The sequence below is a fragment of the Hakea prostrata genome, chromosome 7 (genome assembly GCF_041222555.1).
Source record: "Hakea prostrata isolate BN-2017 chromosome 7, UWA_Hpros_2, whole genome shotgun sequence".
NCBI classification, from domain to species: domain Eukaryota; kingdom Viridiplantae; phylum Streptophyta; class Magnoliopsida; order Proteales; family Proteaceae; genus Hakea; species Hakea prostrata.
Window position 1 is genome coordinate 4,188,156 of NC_142606.1, and position 20,134 is coordinate 4,208,289.

Below are 20,134 nucleotides of genomic sequence, written 5' to 3' on the forward strand. Positions count from 1 at the left end.
TTATTTCTCTTGCAATTTTTGTTATTTAATTTATATTATAAATAAAATGTCTATAATTAATAAGGTAATTAACTACCATTGGTTTACATTTCTTGCCTTTATTTATTTTTTTTTTGCATCCGACTTATTGAGGGTTAAAGTCACTTTCTTTCTTTTTTAGCTCATGCTTTAATTTACCCATATCTTGTTTAACAAAATCATCATTATCAATAATTTATCTTTTTTTTTTTTTTTTTGTCAAATATGTGTAGGTCACACAAAATATATGTGGGTCTATTCTTTAATATAATAAAATAATTCATAGATGTGACCCCAATGGGTGTATTAAATGCCCACACAATATGTGTAGTGAAAAGCATTGATGTTTTCCCAATCTGAACTTCCATTATTTTTCCTCCCAATATTGAATCATAATTCCGCCCCTAATGACTACTGAAGTCCACATTCACATAGGATAGTATGGAACCCATATGCATTTGAATGTGGAAAGATGATCTGAATAGGCTAGATGGAGAGGATGCAGGTTTTTTTTTGTAGGAATGTAAGAAAAATTCATTGATCAGAATATGAAAACACGTGAATGACAAATTTAACTTCATCTAACCATGAAGTGGTAACTGATAAAGTTATCGAACACGTCACTGATAAGGCCTCATTTGCTAAATTATCAACTTACAATTAATCGATCTATGAATATATGAAAAACTACAAGAACTGAAGTTGGAAGTAAAAATGTGAATATCAAATAGAAGTTGTTGAACATTAAGAAGATAAGCATTTCTTCAATCGTGAGTTATAAATTGTAAGACTCTACTTCTAAATGTTAAAGTCTCATTGACGATATGCGGTTTTTGAGACTCAATGGAATATCAACTTAATATACTTATTATTATTATTATTATTATTATTATTATTATTATTATTATTATTATTATTATTATTATTATTATTATTATTATTATTATTTATAATCTAGCCCTATTAATTGGATGAAGCACTCAAAATAAAAACTTGCTCCTGCGTTTGACGCTAAAATTATTTCAACTTCTCTTCACTGAATCTGAGTGGGCTGAATCACAATCGAACCAGACGAATCAGAATCTTTGACTTCGACTTTGATTCCTTCTTATTTTAAAAATGACCCCATATTACTAAGATTTTTTTTTTTTGGGTAACCATATGAATTACTAAGGTTTATGTCGTTTTCAATCGATCCCATTCAATTTTGACGGAATAGAAAATGTTGGAGCTGTTCTTGTCCATGATTCCTAGATTTCAACCTTGTTCATGAATCGATTTAATATTCATTAGTTTTTCAGAGTTTTATTCCATTGTTTGATTATTTAAAACTGTGATACCGTCATTTATTATTATTATTATTATTTGATAATTAAAATTTAAAAATACCAAGAAGCGTTTTCCAAATGGACGTGTTTATTTGGACCGTTACGCTACAAGGCCTTTTAGTCAATACCTTTGTTTTAGCAATTAAAAATAAAAATACACTTGTTTAAACAGGAAGTAGGTAATAGCTCCACGTCCGTGTGCAATGCAATATCTTCGTCACCCAGAAAGAATTTTCCTCGTAAGAGCCTTTTCCTTTTCTTAGATAGGGAAATGGAAATGGCATCAAACTGTGAAGTCAAACACAAATTTAATTTTGAAGTAGTGAATGATGATGATGTTTTGACTCTTACCTAAATATGCTAGCTGGATTCACGACTTCCCTATTTTATTCATTGATTTCAATTCAATGGATGGTAATGCACAGAAATGCTGTATCCAATGTTCAACATACATAGCTTTCAGAGGGTTATCCTTTTCGTCCTAAATTATCGAGAACCTATCTTAGAAGGAGAATCGGGTTTCGGCCGATATGATCAAAATTAGGTTATAGATCGGCCCCACAGACATCACCCTCGAAGGTAGAAAAATTCATGGCTCCTGAAGATAGAAAGTTGCATTAGAGGCGCTCCGCGTTCCGCGTTCCGCGTTACATGTCTTTGTTAGTGGTTCCTGATGAGTTGATGCCTTGATGGCTGTTCCTCTTACGAGGAAGGTGAGAAGCAGGGGAGGTGTTTTACCAAAAAGGATAAAAAGAAGCAGGGGAGATCAGTGGTGGGGTTCTTTAATTACCAACAGTGGTCGATGCAGGTCCCCAGATGCACTTATTAATCCCTTTTATCTACTTTCCGGGAAAAGAGAGAAAGAAAGTATTTTTCTACAGTAAGCGTGTTTCGTGACTTTCGTCAGCTCTTGCATTCCCTGATTGCATATTTGCATCCGAGCGAAAGATTATTCTATTGGTTGTTTTGTTTATTGAATTTGCAGGTTAGCATGTTTATGAGTCCGGATCTGCGACCCGTCGGAGACGGCTTACAACCACAAAAAACAGGGGGGCCCAAGGTGGTGATGGGAGGGGTTTTTTTTTTTTTTAAATTACATTTTCAGTGGTGGGGCCCACCTTTTTTGTGGTGGAAAACCCGTCCCCCCCTCGGGGGTGATGATCCGGATTCCGTGTTTACATGATACGGATTCTTTTTTCAACGAGTCAATACTCATAACCCTAGAGCTCTTGGCCATTATAAGTATCATTGACAAGGCTATAAAATTATTGTAAAACTAACATCTGATCCATCCTTGTCCCACTTCATTTTTTTCCCCATTTTCTTAGAGCAAAAATTGTCCACCACATCTTGAGATGGTTTATGAAGTTCGCATCTCTACGTTGGAAATCCTTGGCATTCTGTAAGGATCATAGAATTCTCTCGCTTACAATATTACTTCAAACTGAGTCTTTTTAATTCAGACTCAAAAGGGTTCAGTTCTCATTTTATTCATAAATTCAATCATATGAGTTACGTTATTTAATTTTTAAAAACAAAAGCACAATGGCTAAGTGCTCATTTTATCTATCAGTTCGAATTAGAGAAAAATAACAGTATCTATAAGACTTTTCTGGGCAGGGAAGGGTTTCAAAAGTTGGTTTCTTGTTCAATTTCGACCTTTTTCTCGTACTGGGTTGGAAATCCGGAGTATTCATGCCAAAATTCATATCAATCCTAAAATTTGTTGGACCGATTCCGAGTGATCTGAATGTAGAACTTCGAGTTAGCAACTCGGATTCAAATCAGCTAACATCAATCACTAGAAGGAAAATTAGTATCGAATCCAAATTCAAATTGAACTAAGTGGCTTAAACTGATCAGACACTAATAAAAATCAAACGAAGTTCCAGATTGGTCAACATAGATTTCTCAATTCCTATTTAAGGGAACTGGCGGGGGAGAGAAGGGCTTCCTCCATGGATACCTTGGAAGTAAAAGGCAAAGCCTAACCAAACCCAGCAAATTCCAAGTGCATCAGTACAGAATCAATGAAAACTGTGTTGCTCTGACATTTTATGTCATTTCTTTAAAACAGGAAGAAGATTCATCAGTAAAAAATTTTGGTATTCTGTCTTTGAAACAAAGTAACGAACATCAGTTCAATAGAAATTGGAAGACATCGGTTAAACTCTTCAGAGAGGTCATACAAATGCACGAGACTCCCACATTCAGTAGGGTCATATACTAGAAATGCTATGCGAAGGCTATCAGAAAATTGTTTCGCACCTTTTTAAAATACATGCAGTTATCAGCCTTGGCTCCACACTTAACAATGAACCCTCCAAGACTTTCATGGGAATCTTAGTCATTCACGTTCATTTTACTTTGAGAACTATCTTCATGAACTCGTATACAAAGTAACTAATAGCAGCTGAAGGCAAAACCTGAAAAGTTGCCAAACAGATCACTAATGAGGCAAGATCTCATAAGATGTTATGAGTAACTGTAAAGGCAAATAAAGCAGGCACATAACTGTAGAAGAGTACTTTGGTACAAACATAAACGGACACAGAAAACCTAAGAAAGGAGCTCCTGTAATTCTAAAGATACTAAAGGTTTAAGACATCAAACAAAGAAAAATGTACGTGAACGGATGACAGACAAAGTTCAAAACCTTTCACTAATGCCTAACAAGCTATGCTAGAGGTCCTTCCTACACTAGAGACTATCATAGAATCCCTCTACAAAATAACTACCTCTTGCTTGCTCGTCTAGTTCAGATTACCCAGCAGAACCCAGAAAGATCACTGGAGAGAGAGAAAGGGAGAGCATAACATGGAAGGAGACTTGTATGTTGTGAAGAAGGATAAAATGGGGCTCTATCCTGAGATCTACTTATGACCAGCATATTATCTAATTCTAAGCATCAGGTCCCATTCACATCCACACGTAAATAAAAATAACAACAGGAATTACATAGGTTTACATCAACATACCTGCAACAAGCTGGGAATGAGACCTGCATAGAGTGCCGGAATACCTCCTTGCTCAACTATTTTGACACACGTCGCCAGTGCACTTAATTTTGTAGCTTGAGCTTGCATCTGAAGCTGTCTCCGCACAACTTCAAATGGATATGTTGCTGCTTCGGCACAGGCACCAGCAACAGCACCATATAGCAAAGTTCTGACAGGACCCAACTCCAGCTGGTCCAAGGCATTTAACTCTTGACCTTCTTGTTTCATGTGCTCAATTCTCCTCCTTCCTTCAGGAGAATGCAGATAAGCCGACTTCAACATATCATACACACCATAAAAAACTGCACCAGAGGGTGCCATGCTTACTAAAGAAGGCACTAAGCCCTTGTAAAGGGAAAAGAACCCTTCAGTCTGGATCATATGCCGAAAAGCACCAATAACTCCACCTAAGGCTTCACCACCAGGTGCCACTATCTTTGTTCTGATCTGAAACGTTAACAGTTACTGGTGGAATTAGTACCAATTTGCCCAAGTTATCACATGGCTTCATTTCTATGGAGACAATGGTTGAGTGTTTTCACCACTGGACCCAGTGAAGCAGTGCTGTTTTCTAGCATTGAGCCAGCCCATAATTATAAATGACTGAGCACATAACAAGCATTGGGTTACATACTCTATAACTAATTAGCCCGCATAGCATCTACAGAAAATACCATCTACAGAGGAAAAGAAAGGAGAATGTGGTGAAAAGATCATGACTCAGTTCTTCAAGGATGAATAAGACACCTAATATTCAAGTTTGAATTGTCTTACTAGTTTGTGACACAAAATTCTACAGTTTCCATTACATCATACGTCCAGTTTTTAGGTGATATTGCAAATGAGAACAAACAACAAATCTCCTCAAAAAGAAGATGCTCTTAGGCCTGGTTGATGGAGAAACACCATAGGCCAAAAACTAAACATCAATCAAAGCAAAAGAACACCAACAACCATGCATGGTTTTATGAAGCATCGAATCTGTATCCATATCAGTGGGCCCCAATTCTGATCCAAGAATGATTCAAAATTGGTGGATCAGTATGGACCAAGAATGGAATAGGTTCTGCATCCATTTTCCCCATTTTGATGCCAGGGGAAGTCTGTCTCCTGGTCCTGATCTAACAATTACCCTGTATTTGTAATTCAGTATGGCCATGGCAAGGAAGGTTTTCAAAGATTTGTTTTTCAATTTGATACTACGTAACTACGGCAAATATTGATCAAGGCCAATACAGGTGATCTGGATTCATACAACTCTGACCAATCCCATGGTCGACACTGACTCATATTAATATGCCTCCATATGAGTTTTAAATGAAAGAAAATAAACCATTATGTCAGTTAGGGCTCTTAGAAACCATCTGGTGGAAGAAATAAATTTTTCTGGGCCCCCTGTCCAAGAAGCAAATGTTGCGCTTCGTGTCCGCCCTTTTTTAAAAACTCCCCTAACCCATAGGCTACTTCTGATCAAAATTTTCCCAGGAAAAGTATGAAATATGTAGATATCATTTTGATGTAGGAGAAAGACCTACACACAGCCAGAGTGGCGACAATTTGTTCTGATGGCTGGCCTATAGGAGAAAAGGGAAAAACCGAAAGACCTACACACAGCCAGAGTAGGGGACAAATTGTTCTGATGGCTGGCCTATAGGAGAAAAGGGAAAAACCTGGAATTTAGAGTTGCAGCAGACGAGAGCACATAAGAGTAAGAGTAGCCTTTATTAGGCCTGTTTTAGTTTTCAGTTCCATCTCCAACCCTCATATTAGGTTGGTTTCATAAGAATCAATATTCCCCACCTGGCATTGGCACATTGGTCAATTGATCACTTGCCAAACACTCGGTCACAGGTTCAAAACCTGGAAACAGGTGTAAGTAGGCGTACATTTGACCCTCCCTATACCCTACTAAAAATGGGGAGCCTTGTGCACTGGGTATGGCCTTCCATATATGATAAAAATCCTAATAATGTCAAAACTAGATGGTGAAAAACAGACCAAGGTAAACTTGTATAGTAGATTGAACAAAAACAGCCACATACCGTATCCAATGGTAGGCAGAGTATAGAAGCTGTCACACCAGCTGCAGCACCAGCAATGAACCTCTCGAAATTTGTTGTTTCCTCATTCCCAGATATTCTCAGAAGTTGCTTTCTATATGTATCGTAAGCATAGAAATTCACAGCCTTAAATGGAGCCGTACGAAGAATATTTAGGAAGTTACCCTTCCAGAAGCCTCTCAAGCCTTGGGTGGTAGCAATCGTTTTAATGAGCTCAAAAAGATTCTTCTGTTCACCACGAACTATATACTCCAGTTTTAGTCTCTCCAAAGGGGCAACAAAAGTTCTGTGATAGCAGAATAAGAAAGGAATATGCAATCAACGGAATAAATATAACATTACCTAGTTCACGTGACAAGGAAGGTATCATTCATGACCCAATCAGCAACGAATTATTCTCCAAACATTCATGTTACCGAAACATATCACATGCAGATTCCTCATTTTAACAAGTAAAAGAACTATAAAATTTCGACTAAGTTGTTTCATCTGAAACAAAGCAGAACCTCTCTAACATCTCCAACATCCTCCCCCCAATCTTTACCTTTTTTTTAAATTAATTCAAAAAAAAGAGCAAGAAGTAAAATGCACAAGTGCCTGTCTTGTGTTCCTTTCAGCAAAGCATGGCTGGGCTTTATATAATTACTCTAGTGTCAGGGGAAACCATTTATTTGGATCTAGCATCAGTCCAGCACTGACACAGAGGAAGGTGAAATGAGCACCCCGCCTCATATGAACGGCAGAAATGCCTGCCTTGTCAAAAGCTTTCATGTGCTCTTCATCCCTTCCCCATATCCTTATGCTGAAGTATTATAATTACTGTTTCACGAAACCTATTAATGCAAACAATAATAATCTTACTGTTCCACAAATGCGTCAAAACTTATCTTGATAGCTTCTATCAGTTTCTTGCACTAAAAACCTCATTCATTTTCTTTTCTATTTGTCCCCGTTGACCAGTATTGACATTCACTCTGTGCTTCCACTTTATTGATGCCAAAGTTCATTCAGAACACTGGATGCAAAACAGGTCAAAAATTTTCGCAGGCATCTCCAATTTCTGTTTCTATATATCATTGAAATCAATAAATAATAAGTTACTGGGAGACCCTAAACCCCTACTAGTAAACGAAGCTGAGTTTCTAGATCCTCAACACTGGCTTCCCTAGCGAGAAATATGTACCTTCCTCGAGAAAATAAATAAAGTTAAGAAGGAAAGAAAACCAAAGCTCATACCACAATCACAAGAAAAAAGACCGCGTGAAACAATAATCATGAGTAGAAACCAACATAAACTATCAGTTAGAAAAGGGAGAAACAGCAAAATAATGCCACAGACAAGTCACAGGCAGGTGAGTGCGAAAGATTAATTTATACATGTCAAAATGCAATAACCACTGCCATTCAATTATAGAAACCAAAACAACAAAAACCAACCTAGATACCATGGCAGAAACTGCTCCAGCCCATAGATGCTTAGTGGTGTTCATGGCACCCGATTGTTGAAGCTGAACCTTCTGCTCCTTACGGTCTTCAGATACCACCGCCTCCTCCTGACTTTTCTCCCCATTTTGATGCAAGAACCCATTTGATTCCTGAACAAACCCATTAATGGGTTCCTGGACAAATCCATTATTCCCTTTAATCGACAAACTCACCGACAAAAAACCATCACCAATTACTCCCAACTCTCCCTTAACTCGCCGGTACACCCCGAAAACAACGGGCTTACGACTTCTGAGAAGAAGAAGAAGAAAATGAACTGGAAATACCACTAAACGGGGAACTTTGGGTCGAAATTAAAGAAACAAACGAACCAGGAACAGTAGTAGAATCCAAAAACAGTCCTCCACCAACGAAAAAAACTGAAGTTGAAATCGGGACCTCCGACGCAGTCACATCCCTAAACCAGGCTTCCAATCCCAACATCGTAATAATGCAAAAACGAAACGAAAAGAATAACAATAAGGTGAGAAGGAGACCGAGCTCTTCAAATACTGAATTGCTAGGGTTTCTTGAACTTCAGACATTAGTTTATTAACAGAAAACAGAAGCTTGAACAGCACGAGAGAATCGCATAAACTTAGGGTTCCAACAATGACAGAAACGGATAACCAGATTCCGCTTAACCTTAGCCATTACTGACATCCTCGCACTCAAACACTTAAATCTCTCTCCCCGGGCTTTTGATTCTGATTCACTATCTTGAAGTCTCCGTGTATCATCGAATCGGCGATTACTAAAATGCGAAGGAAGCTCCGCAGATCAGAATATGCCGATTAGCCGATAATAATTACTCGACTGCGGCGTTCTTTCTCTCCTTTGAAATCTGGAGCGCTCTCTGCATGCTAGTGTAACAGTGAACCGTTTCTGTTTTACCAACCAATGCTTTTTTTTTCTTTTTTTTTCAAACAGAAAAACATTGAAAGAGGTCGCACCGGTTTAAAAAAATAAAAAACATAAAAACATGTTTAGTTACATGAATCCAAAGATTTCATCATGAATTTGAGAATTATGTTGTTAAAATCTCTAGATTCATAAAATTTATGGGTAATTGGTGAAATCCATGGATTTCAAATAAACTATATATTTGCACATTCGAAAATCACATAGATCAAATAGTTTTTTAAGATTAATCCACAGTTTTTATTCCACAAGCAAACATTTTATTTTATAAATTATGACTCCACATATTTAAAATCTCTAGATATATGAAAACTCCATACTCATGTAAGCAAACAGGCCTAAATGAATCAAGACACATATGAATGTAAGCTAAATACTTATGGTAAAGTTGCAGTTTTGATGGTGTAAATTTTGTTAATTACTAGAAAAATGATTCATTGTTTTTTTTTTTTTTTTTTTTTTTGCTAGAAAAAATGATTTATTTTTTATTTTTTCCCTCGGATTCTACTTTCATTTTTTTTAATATCATGTGGGGTGACCACTTCTACCTAAACCGCTATATTACAATATGATAAGATTTTAATAAAGTTATTTAGGATATCAAATTTCATGAATACACCTACTTGAAATCTTCACGTTTAACTATAATCTGCCAATGATAGAATGTTAAAGCGGTTAAAGGCCCAACTTCTCTATGGGAGTTCTAGGGTTCACACCCATTCGGCCGCATAAATATTAAAGCTACCTGAGGATGTAATCGAGGTGCACACAAGCTGGCCCGGATGAAACCTCATATCCAAAAAAAAACTATTGTTTACCAAAATAAAAAACTATTGTTTTGAAAAAAAACTTATGAATCCATTTTATTCTCAATGAATAAATTTTCATATATTAAACATATGTTGCGATAATTATCGGAAACAAAACAGTTTTATTAAACATTTTCGATTTATTTATTTATTTATTTATTTAATTTAATTATTTAGCAAAGCAGGAACCACCGTAAACTTTTTCAACCGGTTCTTTTAATTAAAGACTGATTCAAAGTATCAAACTATCAATAACATTATACTGTGCCTTGAAACTATAATTTCAGTTTTCCTTTTTTCTTTTATGGAAAAACTGTAATCACGTTTCCACCTGATAAAAATTCATGAGCATAAACAACTATCAGACAATATTGAAATTTTACAATTACATATAGGAGTGAGTATCTAACTTTTGAATCATATCGAATATATTCTATTGGTACTTATTCTTTTGTTTTCCCCCTCTAGTTTTGTTATTAATTTGGAATAGCACGAGAATAGAGAGATGCCGCTTTATCCACTAGCCATCCTTCCCAATTGTAGAGTTATTATCTTCAATCTATTTTGAGGGTTCCAATCTTAAAAAACACAATTCAAACTCAGGAGAGGAGACAATGAAATGAATCAGAGTTTAATTCTTTTGCATGTATATACAAAACATCCGATATAAGATGCAGAACATCTAAAAAAAATAATCCTTGACAAAATTTATGGAATATCTAAAATATTTTGGAAAACATAAAATCCATATTGTAAATGAGAGATTATTGATCATAGATCATGAAAGAAAAACCTAGACCATGTCTTTTAAACTTTTGAAAATCAAAAGTTCAAACCGATGTGGTCTTAGCCAAGCTAAGCCAAAGACAGGCGAACCATGCGAACCATGGTCATATGCTTGCATATACATACATAACTATTGGTAAAGTTGAGACAAAGCTTGGTGATAACAACAAAATAACCTGACTATGGATCCAATAAATGTGGATTGAGAAAGACAAACGAAACGCGAGGGAGCCGCTCGAGCAAGAAGCAAAGTGCAAAGGAGTGAAAGCACCGTGAGATTAATCCGACCGTGGCAAGCACGCAAAGAATGCGGGGAAAAATGGTTGCCTAAATGCGCAGCATGCAGGTCACACTAAATAAGCCTTGCACAATCTAGTCTTATAGCATGTGAGTTGTGTCATTGTTTCCAATATATTATATATTACAATTTGCTGGTTTTCCAATGAAAGATGTATTTGTTAGGTTTGGTACAACTCTCTTGAGCATCAATACATTATTTTTAATATATGTTGCATATCAAACTATTTGCCATAATCATTTAAAAAAATATATATTCTATGTAACTTGATAAGTTTATTCTATTTGAGTAACCTCACAAGTATTTACCTACTCCCACTATCAAAAGTCCTACACACATAGCTTTAAAAAAATAAATGTCAGGATAAAAATAATATTATAAAAAATAAATAAATGAAAACACTATCGAACTATTTTGTATTCTCATACTTCATTATTTATGTAGTCTTTGAATGGTGGTTGGGGCTTATATAATTTATTAAATAAATTATATATGAACAAGGGGATCTGTATCATTTATAATGATATGGACCGTAGATAAGCATTTCCTACCCAAAAAAAATGTCGATGAGCAAAAAACGATCTCTCAATTATTGGTATCACGACCCAGGGTGTTAATTGGTTCAATTCTGGCCACTTTGATCGTTTTTAATATGTTTTAATAAAGTAATTATGTGAATTGAAATTAAACATATAACCTAATTTGGTTCATGAGAAACATGTGGAAGACCCACTTGTAGCAAAGCAGGAAAGGAAAAATGAAAGGAAAAAGTTTAACGAGAAAGTTGAAAATGTAAATATGCTTTTAAAAGAGACTAGATGGAAAAAGTGTAATGGCAGATAAAAGTAGAATCCATATTTTTTAATCTTGTCTATTCATTTATTTTATTGTTCCCAATATAAGAGTCCAACATAGGGGAACTTTTGTGCCCACTCTCCATTGTGGGAGCAGAGGCCATTCCAATGAGGACCTTGTGGCATACTTCTACTCTGGAAGGTGGGGTTCTTCATGTCCACTCTTATGCGTATTTTGTTTGGGCCGTTGAATGAAAGTGTTTTTCACAAAAAATAAATAAAATAAAATGTAATTTTCATCTGGATCCCCTAAGGTTTAATTCATGTCATTTTTTCAAATAAATTGACATTTTGAATTTGCCTCCCCTGAGGTATCCAATAAAATCAATTAAGGACAAATTGTGATTTTTATAACAAAAAAACCTTCATATCTATTCTACCATCAGATTTGCATAATGTTTTATACAATTAAATCCAACATTTAAAATCAAAAGAGTGGGGTATTTGCATATTGTAAATTTTTGAATTATTAAACCTTTGAATTAAAATCAAATAATGTGGGTTCACTTGTAAAAACTATTTTTTATTTTACATTTAGAAAATTTACGGTTTATTAATTTACAAAATCAACTCGTGTGTCTTTCAAAACCCATCCCTAAAATATTTTTCCAACACCTCATAATCCTTAATCTAACTACCTTAGGTCGTAGATTACCTTGTAAATTCATGTGGCATATCCTCATAAACTATTGCTTCTGCAGTCAACAAAATCTACTGTAGGTTCCACTGTACAGATAACCCAAATTTGGTTATGGATATCATAAAGCTGTTAAGAAAATATATTTAAAAATGTAGCGAAATAACAGTAGAAAATAAATACAATAAACAAGACACAAAGATTTTACTTGGTTCGGTCACAATGACCCACATCCAATGATGAGTTACGGAACTCATCAAGTCATGCACTATCGAATAACAAAGATAAGATTACAGCCCTTATACTTTCTAACACATTAACTCTATACATGGACCAAGAGATAAACAACAATATAGAACAACAACACCTGTAAGCAAGTGTATTAGGTCATCTCTTCATGCACAGACAAAGAACACCAACAGTAGCAGCAGTGCCTTCAACGCATCAGAAGCCAAAGCTTCTAAACCTGCACGCAAGATTAAGCCAAGAAGAAGTAGTAGCAAACTAGAGCAAACTAGGGCATGCTAGAACCAGAGTTGCATAGCTCCAACCACGCTCAAGAGAAACACGAATAAGAGAATGATAATAAATCATATTCTAACACTAAGCCCCAAATATTGTGAATATATATAAAACACTGAATGGACCTAAGAAACATATCATACAAATTATAATAGAAAAGACTAAGATACCCCTAACATATTTACAACAAAAACTCTTTTTCGAAAGCCCCAGTTGTTACTGGGATAATCATTTCTTTCAGTGGCGGAGGATCTGGGTAGGCCAAATGAAGAGGGATTTGGGAGCCAGATAACTAAGGAGTTGATTTTGTAAATTAAGAAACTTGAAATCTTTAATGTAAAAATAAAAAATAAATTTTACAAATGAACCGACACTATGTGGTTTTATATTCAAAGGTTTAATAATTCATAAATTTACAAGATTCAAATAGTCCACTTTTTTTATTATCATTGTTGAATTTAATTGTGAATGCATGATGTAAATCTTACGGTAGAATAGATGTGAAGGTATTTTGATCATAAAAATCACAATTCATCATTAATTGATATTATTGATACTCCAGATACTCAGGGGAGGCAGATGTATAATATTAATTTATTTAAACAAAAAATGACATTGATGAAACTTCAGGTCCATGTCGGGATGAAAATTACCATAAAATAGAAGAAGAGAAAACTAACACGTTTATTTGTTCGAATATTTTCTTCTTTGCAAACAAACAAAGGTCAGTCAACAAAGGTTAGTCCTGGAGAACAAGAAAAGTATCACCCGTTGCCACGTAAAGCAAAATCGTTAAGTTTTTTTACCTTTCTGGGTAAGAAGACGGCAGTCTCACAATCGAGAAGGGGTAAGAAGACGGTAGTCGGTTGGTGTTCTATGCATGAACCGATTGGACTATTTATTGAGTACCGTATGGTTCTGCTTTTAAGAACAGAAGCTATTTGTCCGAGTTCTAAATCGATTGTCTAAACGTGAGAAATTCTAGCGCTTTCAAGGGTCGCTGAGTGCCATTTGTACAGAGATCGAAGATGAATCAACACTTGGCTCGATCGCTGATCCGAAGTTTACTCCATGGACAATTCCAGAACCAGAATACCGTACGCCACGGTGTTTCTTCTTGCTGCGCTATCAGATTTTCTTCGAATCCGACTTATTTCTTCCCTGGTATCTCGTCCTTGGGACGTAATTTGAACTCTGCTTCTTCGGCGGCAGAGACTGCGTTGACTGAGAAGGAACCGAAGGAGAATTCCTCTGCAAATGGCGCTGAACGACAGGGCGGGAAGCCACCGGGTGATGGTTCTGTGATTTCTTATTGGGGTATAACACGACCGGGGATCACGAGGGAGGACGGAACTGCTTGGCCATGGAACTGCTTCATGGTAAGGAGTTTTGACTATTTTGACTAAGGTTCTAGAATTGTATTTCGCCTCACTCTTTCGACATTTGATTAGATCGGAACAGTTTTAGGCTTTGATTTATTTCGGTTTTAGTCTTTGTATTGCTCATCTGAAACACTGGATTCGAAAATATTTAAATTGCACTTATAGTAATCTGGTTACTATCGGGAAGCATCAAATCAACCTCTCAAGATGTTGTTGCTGACCAACTTTTGTTTGTATGATAAACCCCTCCCATTGAAACTGTACTACTAAAATTTCACACGATCATAAGTAGTGTAAACTCGCGTTTCCAATTCTTTTCCAGTGATTTCACTGTTAATATATATATCATTTTTAACAAATATGGAAAGTAATTTTGATATATATGACACGTTACGTGCAGGAAGAAAGAGCAACTAACTATTGGTGTTTGGTAAATGAGTAGTTTTGAACTTCTAGGTTTTTGTATGCACCTATAATCATTTGCTCCTAGCCTTAAGTTTGGTTGTTTCAAATTGTGAATATAAGTCTCATTTGTCAAGAGTTCTACGGTGATAAATTGTCTGAGAAGATTCGTGGGAACCTGGTTTATCTTCTGTTAGTAGAGTACTATGCTTTTTTTATCCTTGTAAATAACTGAAACTATAGGCAACACATTTAAATTTTCTGATCCATGAAAGAAATGGTTATGTGCTTAAATATGAGAAGTATCCACACCAACACAAAGATTACTTCAGGATGCCCTAGAACTTGCGTGGTCTTCCAGGGTACTGACTTGGGCTCCAAATTAACATATAAATTGACATGTGAGATCTGAGGACCCTCCTCCCAAGAGGTAACATCCTTTTTCTTATAGCGGAAGAACATAATATGAGTGAGTGCTCTTGGTGCCTAGCTTCTTTATCACCTAATCATCGTTGAGCGTTTTGCCTAAAATGACCGTCAGGCAATTTTGAGAAAGGACATGCATAGTTTAGGTCTTGAATCTTGATCCAAATATTGCCTTGGATAGAGCGATAATCCCATCCTACATTAGGTGTTGTTCTTTCTTGATGGACGTGATCAATTGAGACAAGTGATTGGGTGTTATTGAGTATGGGAACAACTTCCCAATACTATGCTGAACTTCACTGCAACTAATGGCCCATAAAAACGAGATCATACTTTCCTGTTGTGCTATAGATACCTTATTTTTTCTAGAAAATTGAAGCTTACAAGCTGTGGCGGAAAAATATTAAGCCTTTCTTGTTTGTGTCTAATATACAACAATGATAGAGCGTTATCCAACTTAATGGGGTTGGCTATATGGGTCCTTTCAAATTAATGTAACGAATAATGAAAAATGAAAAATGAAAAATGGAAAGAAAAAAAATGTGAAATGGAAGTGAGGAGAAAAAAGAAAAATGCAGTTGTGTTAAAATAGAAGTGAGTTGAAAACATTTAAAAAAAGTTACGCTGGAAAGTTAATGTTCTTTGTGGTGTCTAGTTTATACAGTTAAATAATTACTTATTAGTGCATACTTATTTTTTTAATTATTGGCATTCATAGTTGATCTCTAGTCTTCGTTACATTATTTCTTCATGAGGAATCTTTGTACTTTGATGAGCTTATGCATGATGTCTAGTTAAGACTCTTTTATCCGGATGATGCTCAACTAATTCTTTCGAAGTTATCAGGTGCTTTTCTAACATATGTTTATTTGCAGCCATGGGATACCTACAAAGCTGACTTGTCAATTGATCTAACTAAGCACCATGTACCTAAAACTCTTTTGGACAAGATTGCATTTAGAACAGTGAAGCTTCTTCGGATACCTACGGATATTTTCTTTCAGGTGCATAATCTGCTTCTTTTATCTTTTTAGAGGATTTTCTTGTAGATTTTATTTTATTTTTTATTCTGTTGTGTAGTTTATTGTTGTAGCTAGAAGTTCGATGTCCAATGTATTTGACACAAGGTCTAAAACTTAAATTGCATATAAGATTGGTCAAATCGTTGATTCCAAGTGGATTTCAGTTAAAAATTTCCTGAAATTGGCCAGGAATCAGTTGGATTTGGCTGGAATTTATAGGATCAGTCGGACTAGTGTTCGTAAAGTTATGGTAATCACTTGGTTGAGTGCTCACTCGTTGAACATTTGGTCACTGATTCAAGTCCTGGAAACAACTTATTTGGAAACAGGACTGAGTCTTCATACATTTGACCCTCCCCAGTCCTTAATAACTGCAGGAGGCCTTGCGCTGGGAATGACCCTTAGTTGGACTTGTACAGATAGAATGTCCATTAGTCGGAGTTGGCCTGATGAAGGCTGTCTATCCTGAAACTAGGTTTGTTGTCGATGAATTGATTGACCGGATGCTGGACCAGGTTTTGGATACGGCTGGAATTTTCTTGAATCAGTTGGACTATTGGAGGAATTTATACAACTGGTATGCATAGAATTGTAGTCAACTGGAGTTGCCTTTGATCTGCATACCATCCCAGGTCTTTTTTATTTTCCTGACAAATCAGAGGCTGAAAAGCTTAGTGCCTTACTGGCATGTATGTACCAGCAACCTGTGATGGAGAAAAGGTAGCAGGGAGAAACAGACGTGTGTTCTACAGGAAGAGTAAACATTAGCACGGACAGTGAAGGAGAGAATAGGAAAAACTTTATCTACACAATTGAAATCCAAATTATCTACACAATTGTATCCAAATTCTCTCTTCTTCATCCCTCATATGCAGCTTTCCCCCATTCCCCAAAACCCTAAATCCATAACCCTGATTTCCATATCTCCTGCTTTTCTATTTTCAGGAATTTTTCTGGGATTTTCTGACTTTTTTCGAAGACTAAAATCACAACAATCTAACCATTAGATCTGCCCCGAACTTTAGGAGCTTCATCCTTCCAACCCCAGTGACCTTCCTTCTTATTTTCAGGTAGTAGCTCCTTCAGTTGATTACGAAGCGATTGACGATATCAATAGCACATGGGTACTCAATGAGACCCCTAATTAGTAGGAATAGTAATAGAGTTCAAAGTAGAGAGGATGAGAATGGGCAAACAGGAAGTGCTGGACGGTCTTGCTCCCCCCCCCCCCCCAAAAAAAAAAAAAAAAAAAAAAACCACAAGGGGGTGGGTGGGGGGGAAGAAGGAAGAAAAGAGTCTTAACTATTTAGGAGGCGATCAGGAAAAGATGACACTTTTTTGTACCTAAATCAAGATCTTACACCAGAAGTGAAATGGAGTATGGAGAATAGGACTCCATGCAAGTATGCAACAGCATCTGAGTTGTCAACTAACTAGTGGAATAAGGATAAGCTTGGGCTCCTACTTCAAGTAATTTAATTATGTTAAAACTTGGACTTGGAGTATCATTTTCTGATCCCCAGTTGACCAGGGCCATTCTGTTTTGACTTTTTATGTAATAAGTCATTTAAAGCTTACTTTGTTCATGAATTTTATATTATTTGGGAAAAAGGTTCTCAGACAACCCAATTTTTTTCCCCCCCACCTTGAGTATGCAGAGAAGGTATGGGTGTCGTGCAATGATGCTGGAGACAGTTGCCGCTGTTCCTGGTATGGTGGGAGGAATGCTGTTGCACCTCAAGTCTCTCCGTAAGTTCCAGCATTCTGGTGGTTGGGTAAAAGCGCTACTAGAAGAAGCAGAGAATGAAAGGATGCACTTGATGACTATGGTGGAGCTTGTGCAGCCCAGATGGTATGAGAGGCTACTGGTTCTTGTTGTTCAAGGAGGGTTCTTCAACATCTTCTTTGTTCTCTATGTTCTATCACCGAAGTTGGCTCACCGAATTGTTGGATATCTGGAGGAGGAAGCGATACATTCATATACAGAGTACCTGAAGGATATAGAGAGTGGTGCCATAGAAAATGTTAAAGCTCCTGCTATTGCTATTGACTATTGGAGGCTGCCCAGAGATGCCACCCTGAAGGATGTTGTGACTGTGATCCGAGCAGATGAAGCACACCATCGGGATGTCAACCACTTTGCTTCTGTGAGTACTTCCAGCCTTTCTCTGTCCATGATATTTTGTGATCGTTGGGTTCTTTTTTTTAAACAACCTGTTTTTATAGTTTATTTGGGTGCACAGTTCCATTATCTCTTTAATCATGGTATGATTCGATAACAAGAGAAATTTCAACGTTCATGCTGGTACCAGGCCCTCAAAGTTGAAGTTCCCAGTTTATTAATTCTGTACAGACTTCGGCAGAAAAAGAGGGGGGGGGGTTTCAAACTGCACCTGGTCCGGAACCCTCCTTTATGTTGAACCAGTTTCAACCAATATGTACTTTATGTGTGCAGCAAGGAATTTGTGAAATATGAGATCTGTAGGTCTGGCATTTTTTGACACAAAAGAAAAACTAAGAAAACCCTTTTTTTTTTTTGAGGGGGGGGGGGGGGAGGTGGGGAACAAAAACAAAACAAAATTTTCAGTTCAATAGAATGTGCAAGAACTTTTTCCATTCAAAAAGCGATGGTAAAAGCAGCCTTGGTTCATTATGAGTTGATTCTAATCATATCTTCTAAGAATTTAGTGATGTCTCATAAAAAACTTAATACTGGTTTACTTTAGTAATCATATGATGCTATATCACCTATAATAATTGTGTGCTTTGTGCCAAGTGTTCTGTGCCATGCCTGGTCATATAATATAACATCAGTAGGAGGTCAGCCGTGTCCCAAAACCCCAACAAAATGGTATAAGAGTTTTGAAAAAGCCTCTGTTGAATATGGCTGTGTGCATATATCATATTGCAACTTCATCCATTCTGGTATGAGCTTATTGGCAGCAGGGTATTCTTCCCTTCGTTTGTTGATAAACTAGCCAAGGTAGCAGTTCTGAGAGGAATTGACCAACTTTCCCCTCTTATTTTTGGTTCTATATTGTAATTGTACCTTGCTTCTGTTTTGATTTATTGATGGCTTTTTAGGGGTCTTTTTGTCTCAGATTACATTAATTCAACTTAAAATATCAGTTTGCTTTTGGTGATAATTAGTAGAATGCCATCTTTTGATGCATGATGTTCGTGATGCAGGATATCCATTGCGAGGGAAAAGAGTTGAGGGAGGCTCCAGCTCCACTCGGGTACCATTAGCATGTTTTACCTATGTCTGTTCTGTATGTAAATTGATGCCTATATGGGAGTGAGCAAGACCTTATGGTATTCATGCATTGCCTGAGTGAGTTCAGTTAAAAAACTGAATCCATGAGAGATGTCGAAACTCGAAAGAGAGATCTGAGGATGGTGTTAGAATTTTTATTTTTTGGTCTAAAACAGTAAAGTAGAAGGTAACTTCTCCACTGTATCATGTTATGCTTAATAACTTTTCTTCTTTATACTTTGTCAAAATCAAGTTAAGTATCGAACTTTTCATAATATCGAGAATGCTTTGTGCATTTACAACCTGTAATACGTAGACAAGCATCATGGTGACATGTAGAATCAATATCCCATCGGCCATCTGTAACTGGTACCACCAATACATTATTTCATGAACTAATAAAATTATAAGAAGTTGATAGACGTTTTCAGAATCCCCATGAGAAAATAACAGTCGGTCTTAGTACCGTAGAGAAGCTTTGTCTTCGTCACCACTCACCAACCATTCCCAGGGACCTGAATAATACGATTTATTCGCTCAAATCTCCATTTTTTCCGTTGGTGAGATTCTTGACTTTTATCCATACGAATAAATTTACAATTAATTTTTTTATACAAGAGAGCTTTTATATAGGGGATGGGGACATTACATGTGTGTCATTAACGAAGGTTGAACACACAACCTTTTCACTACAACATGTTGGTTTTACCAATTGAGTAACCCCGTGTAAATCAAATTATATATGCAAATAATTTGGTGGCTTGATTAATAATGGCATGAATAAGGGTAAAACTCCATTGACTTTTCACTGCAAACACGTTTAGGGTTAATCTTTCTTCTTTATCTTTTTTTAATAACTATTTATGAACAATCCGTTGGCAAACTAGTTGCACGCTCATAAGCTTCGTATCTCTTGATAACTTGGGCTG

At 36.4% G+C, this 20,134-nt stretch overlaps 2 protein-coding genes across 2 annotated transcripts; one reads left to right on the plus strand and one right to left on the minus strand.

The window, feature by feature from the left end:
- Positions 1-3,418: 3,418 nt before the first annotated feature.
- Positions 3,419-8,796, minus strand: LOC149009110 (Mitochondrial substrate carrier family protein). Its single transcript, XM_089163431.1, has 4 exons — positions 7,843-8,796; positions 6,388-6,691; positions 4,325-4,792; positions 3,419-3,772 (listed from the first exon to the last, which is right to left on the minus strand). Exons 1-4 carry the CDS (start codon positions 7,893-7,895, stop codon positions 3,704-3,706), a joined length of 894 nt encoding a protein of 297 aa, XP_089019557.1. The 5' UTR covers positions 7,896-8,796; the 3' UTR covers positions 3,419-3,703.
- Positions 8,797-13,500: 4,704 nt separating this feature from the next.
- Positions 13,501-19,705, plus strand: LOC149009111 (ubiquinol oxidase, mitochondrial-like). The gene is made up of 4 exons (XM_089163045.1): positions 13,501-14,096; positions 15,803-15,931; positions 17,608-18,096; positions 19,139-19,705. The coding sequence occupies exons 1-4, from the start codon at positions 13,746-13,748 to the stop codon at positions 19,196-19,198; spliced, it is 1,029 nt and encodes a 342-aa protein (XP_089019171.1). The 5' UTR covers positions 13,501-13,745; the 3' UTR covers positions 19,199-19,705.
- Positions 19,706-20,134: the final 429 nt, after the last annotated feature.